This window comes from Epinephelus fuscoguttatus, linkage group LG17 (genome assembly GCF_011397635.1).
Source record: "Epinephelus fuscoguttatus linkage group LG17, E.fuscoguttatus.final_Chr_v1".
Classification (NCBI taxonomy): Eukaryota; Metazoa; Chordata; class Actinopteri; order Perciformes; family Serranidae; genus Epinephelus; species Epinephelus fuscoguttatus.
The window spans coordinates 36226087-36240203 of NC_064768.1; the positions used below are offsets into that span (position 1 = coordinate 36226087).

The window sequence follows — 14117 nt, forward strand, 5'->3', positions numbered from 1 at the left end:
GAACTCAACAATCGAGGAGTCAGGTCCAAAACAGGAAGGTATGTTCGCGAAAAACTTTTGATAGGAGGGTTGTAGAGGGATGGAACAGAGCTCTACCCCCTACTTTTGGTCATTCTGCATCGACAGAGCGGACCCTCGAGTTTTTAGGACGTCAGGAAGTGGGTGAACTCGACACTTGAATTCAGAGATATTCTAGCATGTAATTTGGGTATATTTTCATCATTTTGGCCATCACTTATATCATTTATAACATCATACTCACTGAGTTATTAGCTGTCATCAGGGAATACAGTGACATTGCCAAGAAGAAGTTCAGTGGGGGTTAAAAACATTGAAATGGGAGCAGCGAAAAAGTTTGCTGATCCAGCGGGAAGTTTGTGCTCGGCTGGCTGATTTTGAGTAGAGCAGCTGAAGTCTGTGTCCTTGAATCAACCGCCATTTTCTGCTTTCTTGCTTTTCTTGTAACAGATATGATGTCACGTTACTTGTAGATTACCACAATAAAAGCGGCAAGTTCTTTCCACCTCAGTATCTGAATAATATCAATCAATTCCAGCATTACAAAAAAATAAAATGAATAAAAAGAAAAATCTTGATACTTGAGTGAGTCATTTTTTCCCCACTCCTACTTAGAAACCAGAGTTTTCCTTTAGAAATAATGCTGTTGAAAGTTGCAGAATAATTTCTCTTGGCAAAGATCCAAAATAATAATCAGAAAGAACATGTCAGAGGTGGATGACACCAGCTGTCACATGATTTTTAATCAAAGGACATAAATTAATAAACTGATGCACCAATCTCACCTCAGCATACACATCACCTCCCATGAGAGAAACTCCCAGGATTCAAGCTCCTCTTCCCTGCGCCCTTCCACAATGCCTCTCTGCTCTCACACACTTAACTTCCCTTCCTTTCATCTGTCATTTCCTCTCTTTCTTCCCTCTCTCTGGTGTCCTACAGCAAATTTACTTACACTTTTTCCTCTTTTCCACACATTGCGATCTGTGGCTATGTCTCCATTGCTCCCTGGCTTCCACCCATCCCTGCTCCCTCCCGATGTTTGTGTAGGTTCTGGACCGTATAGCTGTATTAATGGCACCTCTGGCTTTAAACCGCACTGTGCTACCTGTCACAGCTCTGTTTCTGCATCCCATCATTGCCAAAGCATCCCACTGACACTGTTTCGCTCATTATCTCAGGGCCCGGCCAACCGGCTCAGCTCAGCGTATTCACAACAACAATCCTGCCAGTGTTTTTGAGAGCTCAGGTCTTATGGAGCCTATTTACTGTATGTAAGTGTGACACATATAGAGCAGAGTGAAGAGGGTGCACTGAGGAGATCATTAGCAGCAGTCTGTGCAATGACAAAAGTAGCTGCCTCTTCGCCTGACGTCTCGCTCTCTGTTTGTGTGTGTGTTTGCATATGCGTGTGTGTGTTGCAGAACTCGAGTGCAGACCACCGTGTGAGGCTGGACCTGGGCCTGTGGGACAAGTTCAGCGAGCTGGCCACTAAGTGCATTATCAAGATCGTGGAATTTGCCAAACGAGTGCCTGGCTTCACAGCGCTGACCATTGCGGACCAGATCACGCTCCTGAAAGCTGCCTGCCTGGACATTCTGGTGGGTGTTGGTGCTTTTATTTTAGAGGAGTATACTTGTTGTTTGGGGAATGAGACAAGTCCTTGTGTTGTTGAAGTCGCTGTGATGTGGTGCTTTTTTTTTTTTTTTTTTTTTTGCAAAGTTGGTTGCAAGCTCAGCAAAACACTTGATATGCTGGAATCAGCACCAGAAGTCTTGTAGCCAATCAAAATGTTTTTTTGGTTTTTTTTACCAGCAAGCTGCTAAGGTAACACATGCCCCAAATAATTAGATTGTTATTCTGAGTATGCAGTGCATTCACACCGAAAAATTTATTTAAAATATTCCTTCCATAAAAATACTTTGTTTGGAATACTGATGTGTTTTTTTCCACAAAAAAAAGTTTAATAACTTGGTAAAAAAAAAAAAAAAAAAAAAAAAAAGTTGCGATTGAGAGGTTTCCACAGTACACTTGTGTAAGTTGCGTACTGTACATTACCATGATTGGCTCCAAGCTAGTTGTGATATTACTTGAGATACCACCAACAAATGCATCATCTCTGGATGAACTAAAATTGATTGATGTTCATATGTTAAGAACCTGGCAATACAGCTTTCTTAGTTCATAATATTCACAAAATGTTTTCTAATAGTAAATTTGTGACGGTAACTCAGAACTTAGCTAGTGTCTTTGTGAAGTGTACGCCTGGAGGGAACTGATTGTGATTGTGTATCTCTCCGCACTTAATCTCCCAAACTACTGGACCAATCAGCCTAATATTTTGTCTGTACATTTATGACTGTATGCTCAAAGATCTCCTGTGGTTTTGGTGATTCACAATTGTTGAAAAACCTGTTTTAATGACGTGTTGGTGAAGATTCTCAGTCATCCACGCCCTGGTAATTCTAAGTGCTATATTAGAGGCAACTGGAGTTTCTTGAAGACGTTTCGCCTCTCATCCAAGAGGCTTCCTCAGTTCTAACTGACTGGTGGGGAGTCGTAGGATTTAAACCCTCTGTTGGGTTGGGCTTCCCTCTGAACCTGTTTTATTGGCTGTTTCGTCAGTGGAAAAGTTAGGTCCCATTTTGAACCGGAGCATCTGCAGATTAATTCCATACCCGAAATGCTATGAACGACTAAAGGTATGCACGATACAAGATGAGTAAGTCAAATGTTTTTGTTATTTTTGCTGCAGTCTTGACTGTGAGGGAGCTGGGAGAGATGACTCCAGAGGGATAACACAAGACGCATATCTTAATTGGCTTCTGGATTTGCAATAAGCTTAGCAGTTGCTTGGTCACCTGGCGAAGATCTGGGGTCTCATTTGCGCCAAAAAATATTAGACAGTTTCTACAATCAAGCTTCCACATCACCATCTGCGTCACCAGTTTCCTGTCTCATGGGTCAAAGTTTCTCCCATCAAGTCTGCTTTTATAGATCTTGTAGATGTTGCTGAGTTTATTTCATAACGAGCAATTTTCTAATGTAGGGTGAGAATGAAGTCAGACGGGGAATGACAGGGATATCATGTACTGACGTTGAGTGACGGACCTGTCAGTCTACGTGTCATTCTCTTCTGATAATTCTGATTTAATACTTTTCCGTTATGTCTAGTGAAACTCTTCTCATATCAGTGGTAACCACGGCAACAGGAACAATCCCTTTTTGTCCGGGTCACATGTTCAACACACAGTTGCTGAAGACAAAAATTTAGCTCAGACTGGTTGTTAGTCGTCACAGACACGGACAGTGCAACAGGTACCAGAGCTCCGCAAAGACATTTTAGAAAATGCTATGTTAACATTAGTTAAATATTTGTTAAAAAATCAGTATTTGCTAAACTGAAGGCAAAATACTTTGGAAAAGAACCAGCGTTGGCGGTTAGCCACCAAGAGTAGCCACTGGGACTAACCACAGACAGTCTATGGGACTAACCAGCTTACTGCTACTTCCTCTATCTCACAGGAAGTTGCGCCCATGATCATTTCTACAGTAGTGCCCTCAGGAATAAGGTGGATACATTCACCAAAAACAGAAAGTTTACTTTTAGGTCTTGGCCTATTTTTAGATTTCTGCTCAGTGTCACAGTCTCAGTCTCTTTCCTGCTTCTTTGTTGATGTTAGTCATCATACTGGGAACCAATTTTGCTTTAACAGAGTAACTCAATGATACACAGTTTAGAGTTTAGATGCGTCCTCAGTAAATTCTCTAAAATATTCAGTAATGAGCTTAAAACCTTTCTAGAACTCTTCACAGCAGTGCCACGACACAGTTATATAAACCTGCCTCTTTAGCAGACAGGGAGTTGTCTGCTTCAGTGATTTCTAATATTTATTTTCTCATTTCCGTGTTGTTCCTGTGTGTAAGAATCCATTAATTCATTTAGACTGCGTGGTGAGTCAATAGCCTCAGATCTCTGGGGGTTTGGTGTGTTTAACCTCAAGCCCAGCTCCCATTAGACCAATCCTCTAACCTTATTGGATGACCTACTCCGCCGGCCAATGGGAGCAAGGAAGATCCGATTAATTGATCATGCCAGTCAATTCAATTCTTCATGAGGAGTAGCTGTCTGTAGCGGAGATTAGATTACACACACAGGAACATTTTTCAACCTCTAATCTTTTCTGGAAGGCTCGTCTGTGGGTTTTGTTTTGTTTTGTTTTTTTGTAATATTGGGCAGTCACTCGCTCTTCATTTGTTAGAGATGCCGTGTGTTCTTTATGGAGCACAGATGCAGACATGTCTGCGGCAGCCGAATGTTTGTTATTTAGGAGTTGTTAAGTGGAGCGATGTACTGTACTAATGTAGCCGCAGTAATGAGATGGAAAAAGGCAAATGGCTGTCTCCCTTCCTCTTCTGTCTCCTTCTTGCGTCTTGCATGCTCGGCTGCTGTGGGTGTCGGGGGTAAGGAGGTGGGTGGGTGGGGGGGTGGGGGGCAATGATTTGATTAGCATTCATTGCTCAGAGGAAGAGGAAGGAAGAGAAAGTGGGAAGAAAGTGACGACAGGCTTGTTATGTGTCATCTGGTCATAATTTGTGACCTGGACTATAATTCAGAGTTGAACTCTAGTAATATTAGTACATTGTTAGACATGCAGGTAGTGTGAGTGTTTTGGTGTTATTATATTGTCAAGGACATCAACAGAGTGTTCCTAAATGCTCTAAATGTAATTTTCATGTCAAAGGACTCTTAATACAGGCTGCATTATAATGTGCAGCACAAGACGGCTTTAAAAAGCTGCCCTTTGACCTGATACAGCCACAGACCCTTTTATGACGTCACAGTGACATCAGTGTGCTAGCTGGAGGCAAAACCTGCCTTTCCACCACAGGGCTGTAGGCTCCATAAGAGTCTTAAAAATGTCGTCGTGTTGTGTTATTGGGAGCCAGAATAGAAGGAGTCATGGCTCAAAACCAGCCGCCACTGCCTGTCAACAAAAACAAAGACAACTACGGTTAAATGTGGTAAGACCAAAGGACTGGACGGAGGCCATCATCAAAAATGCTCACATGTGCAGCGCACACTTCATATCAGGTTAGGGGAAAAGTATTTCCTGTTGTAGGGATGAATAACGTTATGTGAATTAAGGGTTATCATGTCCACCTCATCAGAAACTGGGGACTTACTAACTAACTTTTAAGTGCATTAGTTAACATTAGCTTCGGTAGCAAAACAAACTGGATAAACTGTTCAAGTGTCATCCTGCTTTGTAAGATTGGCTTCCTGTGACATCATCCATCCACTGAGTGAGAGCATACAGGTCGGCCAGTCTGGTCCCGTTGGTCAGTGTTTACTTATTCAAGTCACACTGATGGACTCTGAGAGTGAGTGACCTGACATGACGTGTTCGTAAATTCAGTCTGACGATCTACACTAAAATGAGAGCCCTGCTGGTCGAAGAAATGGAGCGATATATTTCTCTAAATATTAACGAGCGCTTACGTTAATGACACAAACGCTCCGCTCGGCGCTTTGCTGCTCTGTCTCCCCAGACAGAGTGCGCAGAGTGCAGTGTGTGGTGGTCTGAATAACCAGCGCTCCAAATTTACGAGCGGTCCAGTTTGTGTCAGAGTGCGCTCCAGCACTCGGAATGAGTATTTCCGAACGCACCACTCACATCATCTTCCTCCATTATCTAAAACAAGCCAACAGAACTTGCTAGCTAGCATTAGCTAATGTCTATGGAGAGTTGTTTTGCCTCCAACTAAGCCCCGCCCACCAGAAAACATCATACTAGTTTACTAGCAGTAAAAGGGTATAGTATTCTATTAACTGTAGTAACAATGTTTTCTGGCTCAGTATGTCCAGCACCTTAAAGCATGTTTGACATTTTAGGAAATAAACATTTTCATTTCTTGCAGACAAGTTATACATACATATATATATATATATATGTATATATTATGAGTTATAAAGCATTGATAAATAATGTATTAACAGTATAAAGCCTTTATTTAAACTAATAAAATTGATCAAAGGAACCTTATTACTAGGAGGTGGGACACAAACTAAACCTGCCAAGTCTGTCGATTTGTTCTATTTTTCAGACTAAATTAAGTGGACACTTCAAACCCAGTGTGGCTAACTAGTTTCTGTAGAGACTACAGTTTTTGCATATGATGGAGCTTTGCAGCAGCTGGCCACTTTCAGTTGCTAATAGTTCTGTGACCCAGCCAGCATGCCGTAGTTGAAACACCTCTCCAGACAGCTGTCTTATTTTCAGGGCTAATCCAGCGGACTGCCAGAGTTTTCTTTTCTCTTGTTCTCTTCACCCCTTTATGAGGTGCAAAAATGCCAACGTCTGTATAATGTCACCACAGACACTCAATCTACTGAAGTGTGACTGATGCTCACACCATGCTTTGACGGACAGTTAGCTAACTGTGAGTCTTTATTATTTTGTAGCCTATTACTTCATGGTATGAATGTGGCCTTTAGTTTGATTTTTTAGAGGAAAGTCAGAGAGAGGTGCACATGAATGCACCGCCCCTCCAGTGTCTGGGACGACTCCATGTTGCAGACACATCACGGGACCTTTTTCATTGTGTTTCTTCTCCAGACATTCAGCTGCATCACCACACATCTAGGATTATGTAAGAGACAAAAATAGAAGCATGGGTAATTTTCACTGCGATGGATTATGCAAGTTTCAAGTCTCCACAAGTTGATTTTCACACTTCAGTAAAAGGAAACGAAACACCTTCAGAAAACTAAACACTATAACTTATAATGTGTGAGTAATGTAATGTGTTAGTTAAGGTTATGTGTGCTGTGTAGACGATGAGCTCCATGCTAATACACCTGCTGTTTTAACTGCAGTTTTGTGTTTTATTGGTTAAGTGAGTCAGCTTAATTAGATTTTGTGCCATTTTCTAATAAAGCACCCTTTAGAGAGGCTTAATGAGGGATTCCTCCAGCTGAGTGGCTGCGACGCTTCGTATAACCACCACGTCCCTGCTTCAGTTTCAGCCATGAACTCTCTCTTGTTGCATTTCCTGTCGGTATCTTTACTGTCAATTAAAAAAAAAAGTTTGAGTTATAAAAATGTTTTATTAACATTTAGAGGTACTGACTTAGTTAAAGGGATGCTTTGCTGATTTTCAGCCATCATAACAGTGTGGGTAGTGGAAATGAAGTGTTGTAAGCTTCCCACCATCTTGCCGGTGCCCAGATCTCCCTCTCTCAGCTAAAAACGCATCATCTGGCGGATTTTTGCTGACTCTAGGGTCGTTGCTTGAACTGCAGATTGTACTTTCACATTTTTGCATGCTACTTTGGACATAAAGAGTAAAGAGGCGAATCAACAGGGAGAGTCCTCCCTCTTGGTGGCAGTAGCTCAGGCCATAGGGACTTGGGTTGGGAAACGGAGAGGTGCGAGTTCACCTCCTGGGCACTGCCGAGGAGGCATTGAAAGGCATTGAACCTCCAGCTGCTCAGGGCACCTGTCCATGGGCAGCCCCCTCACTCTGATTTTTCTCCATTAATGCATATATAGGTCCTGTTTGTGCAAACTTTGAAGTCAGTCGGATGAAATCTCTAGGAGGAGTTTGTTAAAGTACGACCCCTGGAAGTAGCCAAAACTGCAGAAAAATGGCACGGTAAATTCAAAATGGCCAACTTCCTGCTGGGTTTAGAGCATGGGTCTTGTGTTACATGTGCCTACCAATTTTCATATATGTAGGTCAAACCAGTTTCAGGGGCTGTTACGTCAAGCATGAGACCCTTAAAATATCGAATTTTTCAGCAGTTCTGATATATGCGCAAAGTTTCATGAAGTTTGTTAAGCCTCCCAAAAATGCAATTCATTTGGGGGAAGAAGAAGAATTCCTTGCATTTCAATAGGGTCCTCGCACAGCGTGCTCGGTGTGTATATGATAACAGAGTGAAAAAAAAATTGAATTTCCCCTTTATCTTCATCTTTTTCTCTCATTTCTATTTCAAAATCCGTACAAATTTTTATCAAACAGTAAAACTAGGCAGTGCTGGTAACAAGATTTTGTTACTGTATGACCTATTTCTCACCTCAAATGTCTTCAGAAACATGTTTTAGTGCACTGTTTGGCTGTAATGCGAGAAGTACTGTTTCTTGCATTGTGAAAAATGGTGACTCAAACAGTAAAACTAGGGAGCGCAGATCAAATATAAACCAAAAATATTGTTCCTGCGTTTCTTATTCTCACCTCAAATGTTTCTGGAAACATATTTTGCTTACTGTTTAAATGTAATATGAGATCTTTGGTTACCAGCCGGCTGCCATGTTGTTTTCTTTGTCAAAACCGACAAGCATGCATTACAATTGTAGCACCAGTTTCAAAAGTATTTGCATCTTTCCACTACATTGCCAGCCCTTCTTTAGCTTTAAAAAGCTTTTTTTTTTATCTTGATAACAAATAGCTGCAGACTTTTTAAACTTTATTACTTGTAACTGTGTCATAACAAAACCACAGGCTAAACACAGTGTTTTTCAATAATCCGGCAGCCCAAATGTTAATATAATTGCTGACTTATTACTGAAATATGTAGGTTATATTTTAGTCTAAGTGTTAGTAAATGATTTATCTTTAATAAAGGGTGCTGTTTTAGAGAATAGTAAATGCTCCCTGCAGCTTGGTGCCCGTAAGGGACATGAAAAATGAGAGAGGAAGTGACACACGGAGCGATCTACATTTTGGTGAGGAAATGCAATACAATGATTAATGCATGAAGATGCATATTTATGTGAGGTGTAAATGCAAAGTAGCTAAATCACATCCGGACACAAGCTGGATAAATGAATGCTGATGAAAGTGAGGATTAGTTCGCTGCACATACAGTGATTGTTATTCAGTGTGTTTTTTAACCGGCTCGGTTTCAGTGGCGGTGCGACATTAATAGGTGGATTTTGGACTTTGTATTGACTAAGTCATACTTGTCAGATGTGACAAAGTGAAGTGAACTCCCAGGGACACAGGGGTGAGAAGTTGAAGGCCGGCTGTGATGACTTTCTGGCTCTCGCTCAGCCATCAGCATCAGCTCACCAGCACATTTCTATGGTGAAGGGCGTAGATATTGTGCACAAGGGCTGGGTGAGGGAGTGTCAGAGGAAAGATCAAACACTATGTGTGTATATTTGTGTGTGTTTGCATCTGTGTGTGTTTGTGTGTGTGTGTGTGTGTGTGTGTGTGTGTGTGCGTGTCTAAGCGCAGGCCTGGCCAGCCGGTGCGAGTCACCGCCAGTAGCCATGTTTTATTCTGTTTCATGTTGCAGACACGCCTGCCACTCACTGTCAGAGCCAGCCCACTCAAATAGCTTCAAAGGCTACTGTAGGCTTCACATCCACCATCAGTTGCTTCATTAGGTGCACACACACACACACACACACACACACACAAACACACACACGTGGTGCAGCAGGAGACACAAAGGTTATTCTCTTTGAGTGTGTGGAAGGTCATTGTTTTGGTTGTGCTTGTTGTCTCTGTTGCTCTTTATGGGAAACTTGTTAGACCTCTTTCAGACTTCTGACCTAGAGTCTCATTGTAGAGTTCACCTGCCCTGGTTAGCAGGTTATCATCAGTCTTGGGGATATATCAGGTGAATAATGGTGTGAAAGTCAAAATGAAATCTATCACACACTTTGGCGTATCAGGTGGTTAAACATGCCGGCCAGCTCAATTAGTTTTATTTATTGATTTATTTTGTGCATTTCCCCTCTATATTAGATTTTGATTAGAGGTTTGGTTCACACAAATAACACAAATACATATTTTCTCAGTTTTAAAGCTGCTTTAATTGTTTTTGTTTGCTTGTTTGTTTGTTTTTTGGCCACTTGGGGGCAGCAGAACAAGTTGAAAACACATCACCTGACATATTGTCACCATTTTAAGTTATTATGGAAACATGTTAACGAATAATTATCTATTTTAACACCAAGGAGACACAGAGCAACATTCACAAGTACAATATTTCCAATATTTACTCTCCTTTTATCTCTGTTTTGGTCTCCTCCAGCTCTTGAGTAAAATTTGCAACTTTTTAGCTGCTAAATGCTCCACTGTGTTTGCTAGCTTGTTGCTAGCTGTGTCTGTCTGCTGTGTGGTGCTGGGCAGGTGATGTACAGTGGGTTTATCAAGCCTGCTGTTTGAATGAAGATAAATAAAAGTAAAGTTTGCAGGCTGGGAAACCAAAACAGTGAGCGAAGAGGCTGAATGCTTCTGAGAGCTGATGGGAGCTACAGGAGTGATAAATCTCTTTGGGTTTGTAATTATGATTGACACTTTGACATTACACAGTTATTTTATCATTTGTTGATATAAAAATATTGATTAGTGCGGCTTTAAATTAAAAATTGCAGTGCTTTGAGCACTATGAACAAGTGATGAAAGCTAATCACGGGCAGAAAAAACAAAATGTATTAGCATAGTTAGCTACTATTATAGCTAAATTGTAATAAGTGTCTTCAACCTGGACCATATTTTCTCATGTTTTTGCATCTAAGTGACCAATGGGAGCAACAGTTTTTGAAACTGGTTCAGTATTGCGAGATTGAGAGAGCGCTGCATCCAGCAGTTGCATGGTCACACCGTCAATTAATTTACGTCTGGTAAAAGGGCTTGTTTTGCCACAGACTGGCACAGATTGTTATTATGGATAAGTCTGACAACATTATGGATCATATAGAGAAAGACCTCTTTGTTAAAGACTAAGATCCCTTTTTTTTAAAGCCCCACAGTCGCCATCACCAGACCCACCAGACTTCATTTAAATACACACTAATTTTATAATCGTAACAAACACTTAATTCAAAATCAACAGAAATAAAATTCAACTCCCAAAAGCCTTTTGGGTTTGTTTTTACACTGTTCTAACATTCACCAAGTCTGGTTTGGTTTAAAAACAAACCTTAGTTCACCCACTTAGATGTGAAATTATGTTGGCTCTATAATGCTAAAATTACTGTTTGTTTAAATGGAGTCTGGTCAGGCTGGCAATGGTGATTTCAGGGCTGGTTTTGGTTAAACAAAAAGGTCTATCTCAGTAGGATTCTTTCCAGAAGCTCGTTTAGTGGACCTAAATTGACGGTGCACACTTGCCCCGAATTGTCACATTGCAATTTCCCCCCGGGGATTAATAAAGTATTCTGAATCTGAATCTGAATCTGAATTTTAGGCATACACAAAAAAAGCGAAAAAATAAAAAACAAAATTGTAAATAGCCTTCAGTTAAAAAACATAAACCTATTGTATAATTTACAACCTTTCAGATATTAGGTTTTGGAGAAGTTAAGTAGGCCCTCTGGTTTTATTAGTATCTGGGCTTGCTGCGCAAAAACACCTTTATTCTGTGTTCATTGTTTATTTGATAATAATACAGTTATAAATGCTGATAATCCATTAAGAAAGTTATTAATAAATGGATGTTGGTGCAGATCCTCTGCAGCCTTTTCCCAGAAGTGCATGGTCATATGGTTTAATCTGTCACCATGATTTTTTCACAACCTGGCAACTGATGATTTAAAACTTTCCTGGAACATTCTCCACACTGACAATAGCCTGAGGTAAACACTCAATCTGTCAGTTTTTGCAATAAAAACTCCTCAACTTAAAGATGTTGCCAGCCAAACTCTATAAATCAACCCCCAATGTTATATCACTTAAAGTTTCCTGTCCACTAAATCCCTGCTGACTTGTCCTCTCCCTGCTTTCCGTCCCTCCCTGTCAGATCCTGCGCATCTGTACGAGGTACACGCCCGACCAGGACACCATGACCTTTTCGGATGGGCTGACCCTCAACCGGACGCAGATGCACAACGCTGGCTTCGGCCCGCTCACCGACTTGGTGTTCACTTTTGCCAACCAGCTGCTGCCCATCGAGATGGACGACACGGAGACAGGCCTCCTCAGTGCCATCTGTCTCATCTCCGGAGGTGGGTGAGCCGGGGCAGAGTGCGGGGCGCTCAGTGAGGGGAGGGGACCACAGGAAAGAAGGACAGGATAAGAATGTAACTCAGAGAGAAAGGAAGGACACAAACATTAGTGTGAAGCACTGCTTGGAAATATTCAGGACCTGTCGTCACATGTTGCATATGTAGCAGTTCAACCACAGAATGATCTTCCTGTCTTATTGTTACATTTTAAAGTCTAATTTGAAAGGGAGGGTACAGCAGAAATGCCTCCAAGCCTCTGAGTGGGCGTGCAGGCTACATGTTTGTTTGACAGCAGAGTGAGGAGGGGCAGGCAGAGACAAAGTAAACAAACTTGTTGTAGCAGTTGAAGAATAGGGAGCACATCATTTAGCATCTGAGATGACACGTGTTGACCTTTGCTGATGAGTCTTGTTCAACAAGCTGCGGTGCAGGACAAGTTGTGTCAATGAGGTCAAGATGGGGGCATTAGCTCAAAAGCTAATACAGGCTGAGGCTGTTTTTGACTTGGTCAGTAAAGACAGAACAATGACAGCTGAAAATGCAAGACTTTGTAACTTAAACTAAACTAGGTTTTCTCCCATAAATGAAAAGATGAATTCATAAGTAATCAAATGTACCTTTGCTCATTTCCCAATCATTTCTGCTGCTACAGTCTTACTTTAACTAACAGACTTTAGATAGGTATTCTATTATACTACAATTCAGATAAATATTTAATTTTTTTCAATCCCACAAAGTAAAGCAGGAAGTAGAATAATAGTATTTTCTTGTTTGCTTGCTCTACTCAGGTCTAAACTCCAGCAACAGTTGTACACACAACAACCATATTTTAAGACCAACTCATTTGGGCTTGTGACCACAACAGGTTGTCCTTAAAATGTCAAAATCTTTATAAATATTAGGCCTTTAAAGTCATTAAATAGTCTGAAATTCGAAGTTGTGAAGTCTTAATTGCCACAAACATTTTATCTAATTTTATGTGTCCATCTTTTCATTTCTTTTTGTCAAAATGAGTCGAGCTTTTCTGACTTAAAGTCCAGATTTCTGATGTTATAAATCTGTAAACCTACCACTGAACCTAAAACTGTCTTTTATTTAATACTTGCACTTACCTATTGGCAAAGTGTAGATTAAGCTAACTCACTCTAAAAACCATACGCCAACATGAAACATTCCTCTGCATGTGACCACATATATACTCCTTACATTTATCCTTACCTGCAATGCTTGAATAAAAATAACAAGATGTGGGGCGTTGGTGACTCAGTGGATAGAGCAGGCGCACCATGTACAAAGGCTCAATTCCAGTCTGTGGCCCCTTGCTGTATGCCATCCCCTCTCTCACTCCCCCTCCACACTTGATATACTGACCTATCCATTAAAGACAAAAGCCCAAAAAATAATCTTAAAGAAAAAGATGTATTGTTTAAAAATGTTGAAACTGTCTTTAAAGGCATTAACTTTGAGGATCTGTTACCTGTCGACATCCTGCAGAAGCTGAAATGTGTTGGTCTTATAGCAAAGTTGTTCTGTTCACTACAACTGTTGCTGGATTTTTTTATTTCTTAAGACTTATTTCACATCTCCATGCATCTTGAAAGTAGATTTAGTTTGCACTGTTTGCTTGCTCTGTCAGCTCACCTTAATAATGACATCTTTAAAGCAACTGATTCAAGACCATCTTTCGAAATTAAGAGATATTCTGGATTTGTTACCACTTGTGGCCACTGTGGCAGCTGCTCAGCAAACTCAAAATTTTGTTACTATATTGCCAATTTCTCTTCTGAAATGTTTTAAAAACATAATTTAGTGTACTGTTTAGCTGTAAAACGAGAACATTTGCGACCAGCAGTTCACAAGCCATGATTGACATGATTGACAGCTGCATTAGAGACTCCTAAACCCTGATTGGTTGTCTCTGATGCGCTGCGATAAATTCCAGCAAATGCCATCAGAAGCAGGAGGACGAGGAGGACGGACATGATTATTTTTCACAGATCATCTGTCTTGTGTATGACTGTGTGGATAAAGTGACAGTTGTAGCAAATATAACACAAAGTAATTTTCATAAAAGATACTGACGACAGCTTTAAAATTGCACGTGTGATCAAGTTTATCCATAGAATCTGGTGT

General features: G+C 40.8%; 2 protein-coding genes across 3 annotated transcripts in view; one reads left to right on the forward strand and one right to left on the reverse strand.

Moving 5' to 3' along the window:
- Positions 1–14117, reverse strand: part of LOC125904589 (trophoblast glycoprotein-like) — a 567815-nt gene that overhangs the window by 479878 nt on the left and 73820 nt on the right. The gene's annotated exons all lie outside the window — the stretch shown is intronic.
- Positions 1–14117, forward strand: part of LOC125904571 (retinoic acid receptor beta-like) — a 262875-nt gene that overhangs the window by 233545 nt on the left and 15213 nt on the right. For both annotated transcript variants that reach the window (XM_049602062.1, XM_049602063.1), the window contains 2 exons: positions 1443–1619; positions 11780–11984. In XM_049602062.1, the coding sequence (XP_049458019.1) occupies positions 1443–1619; positions 11780–11984 (382 nt within the window). The remainder of the gene's footprint in view (positions 1–1442; positions 1620–11779; positions 11985–14117) is intronic.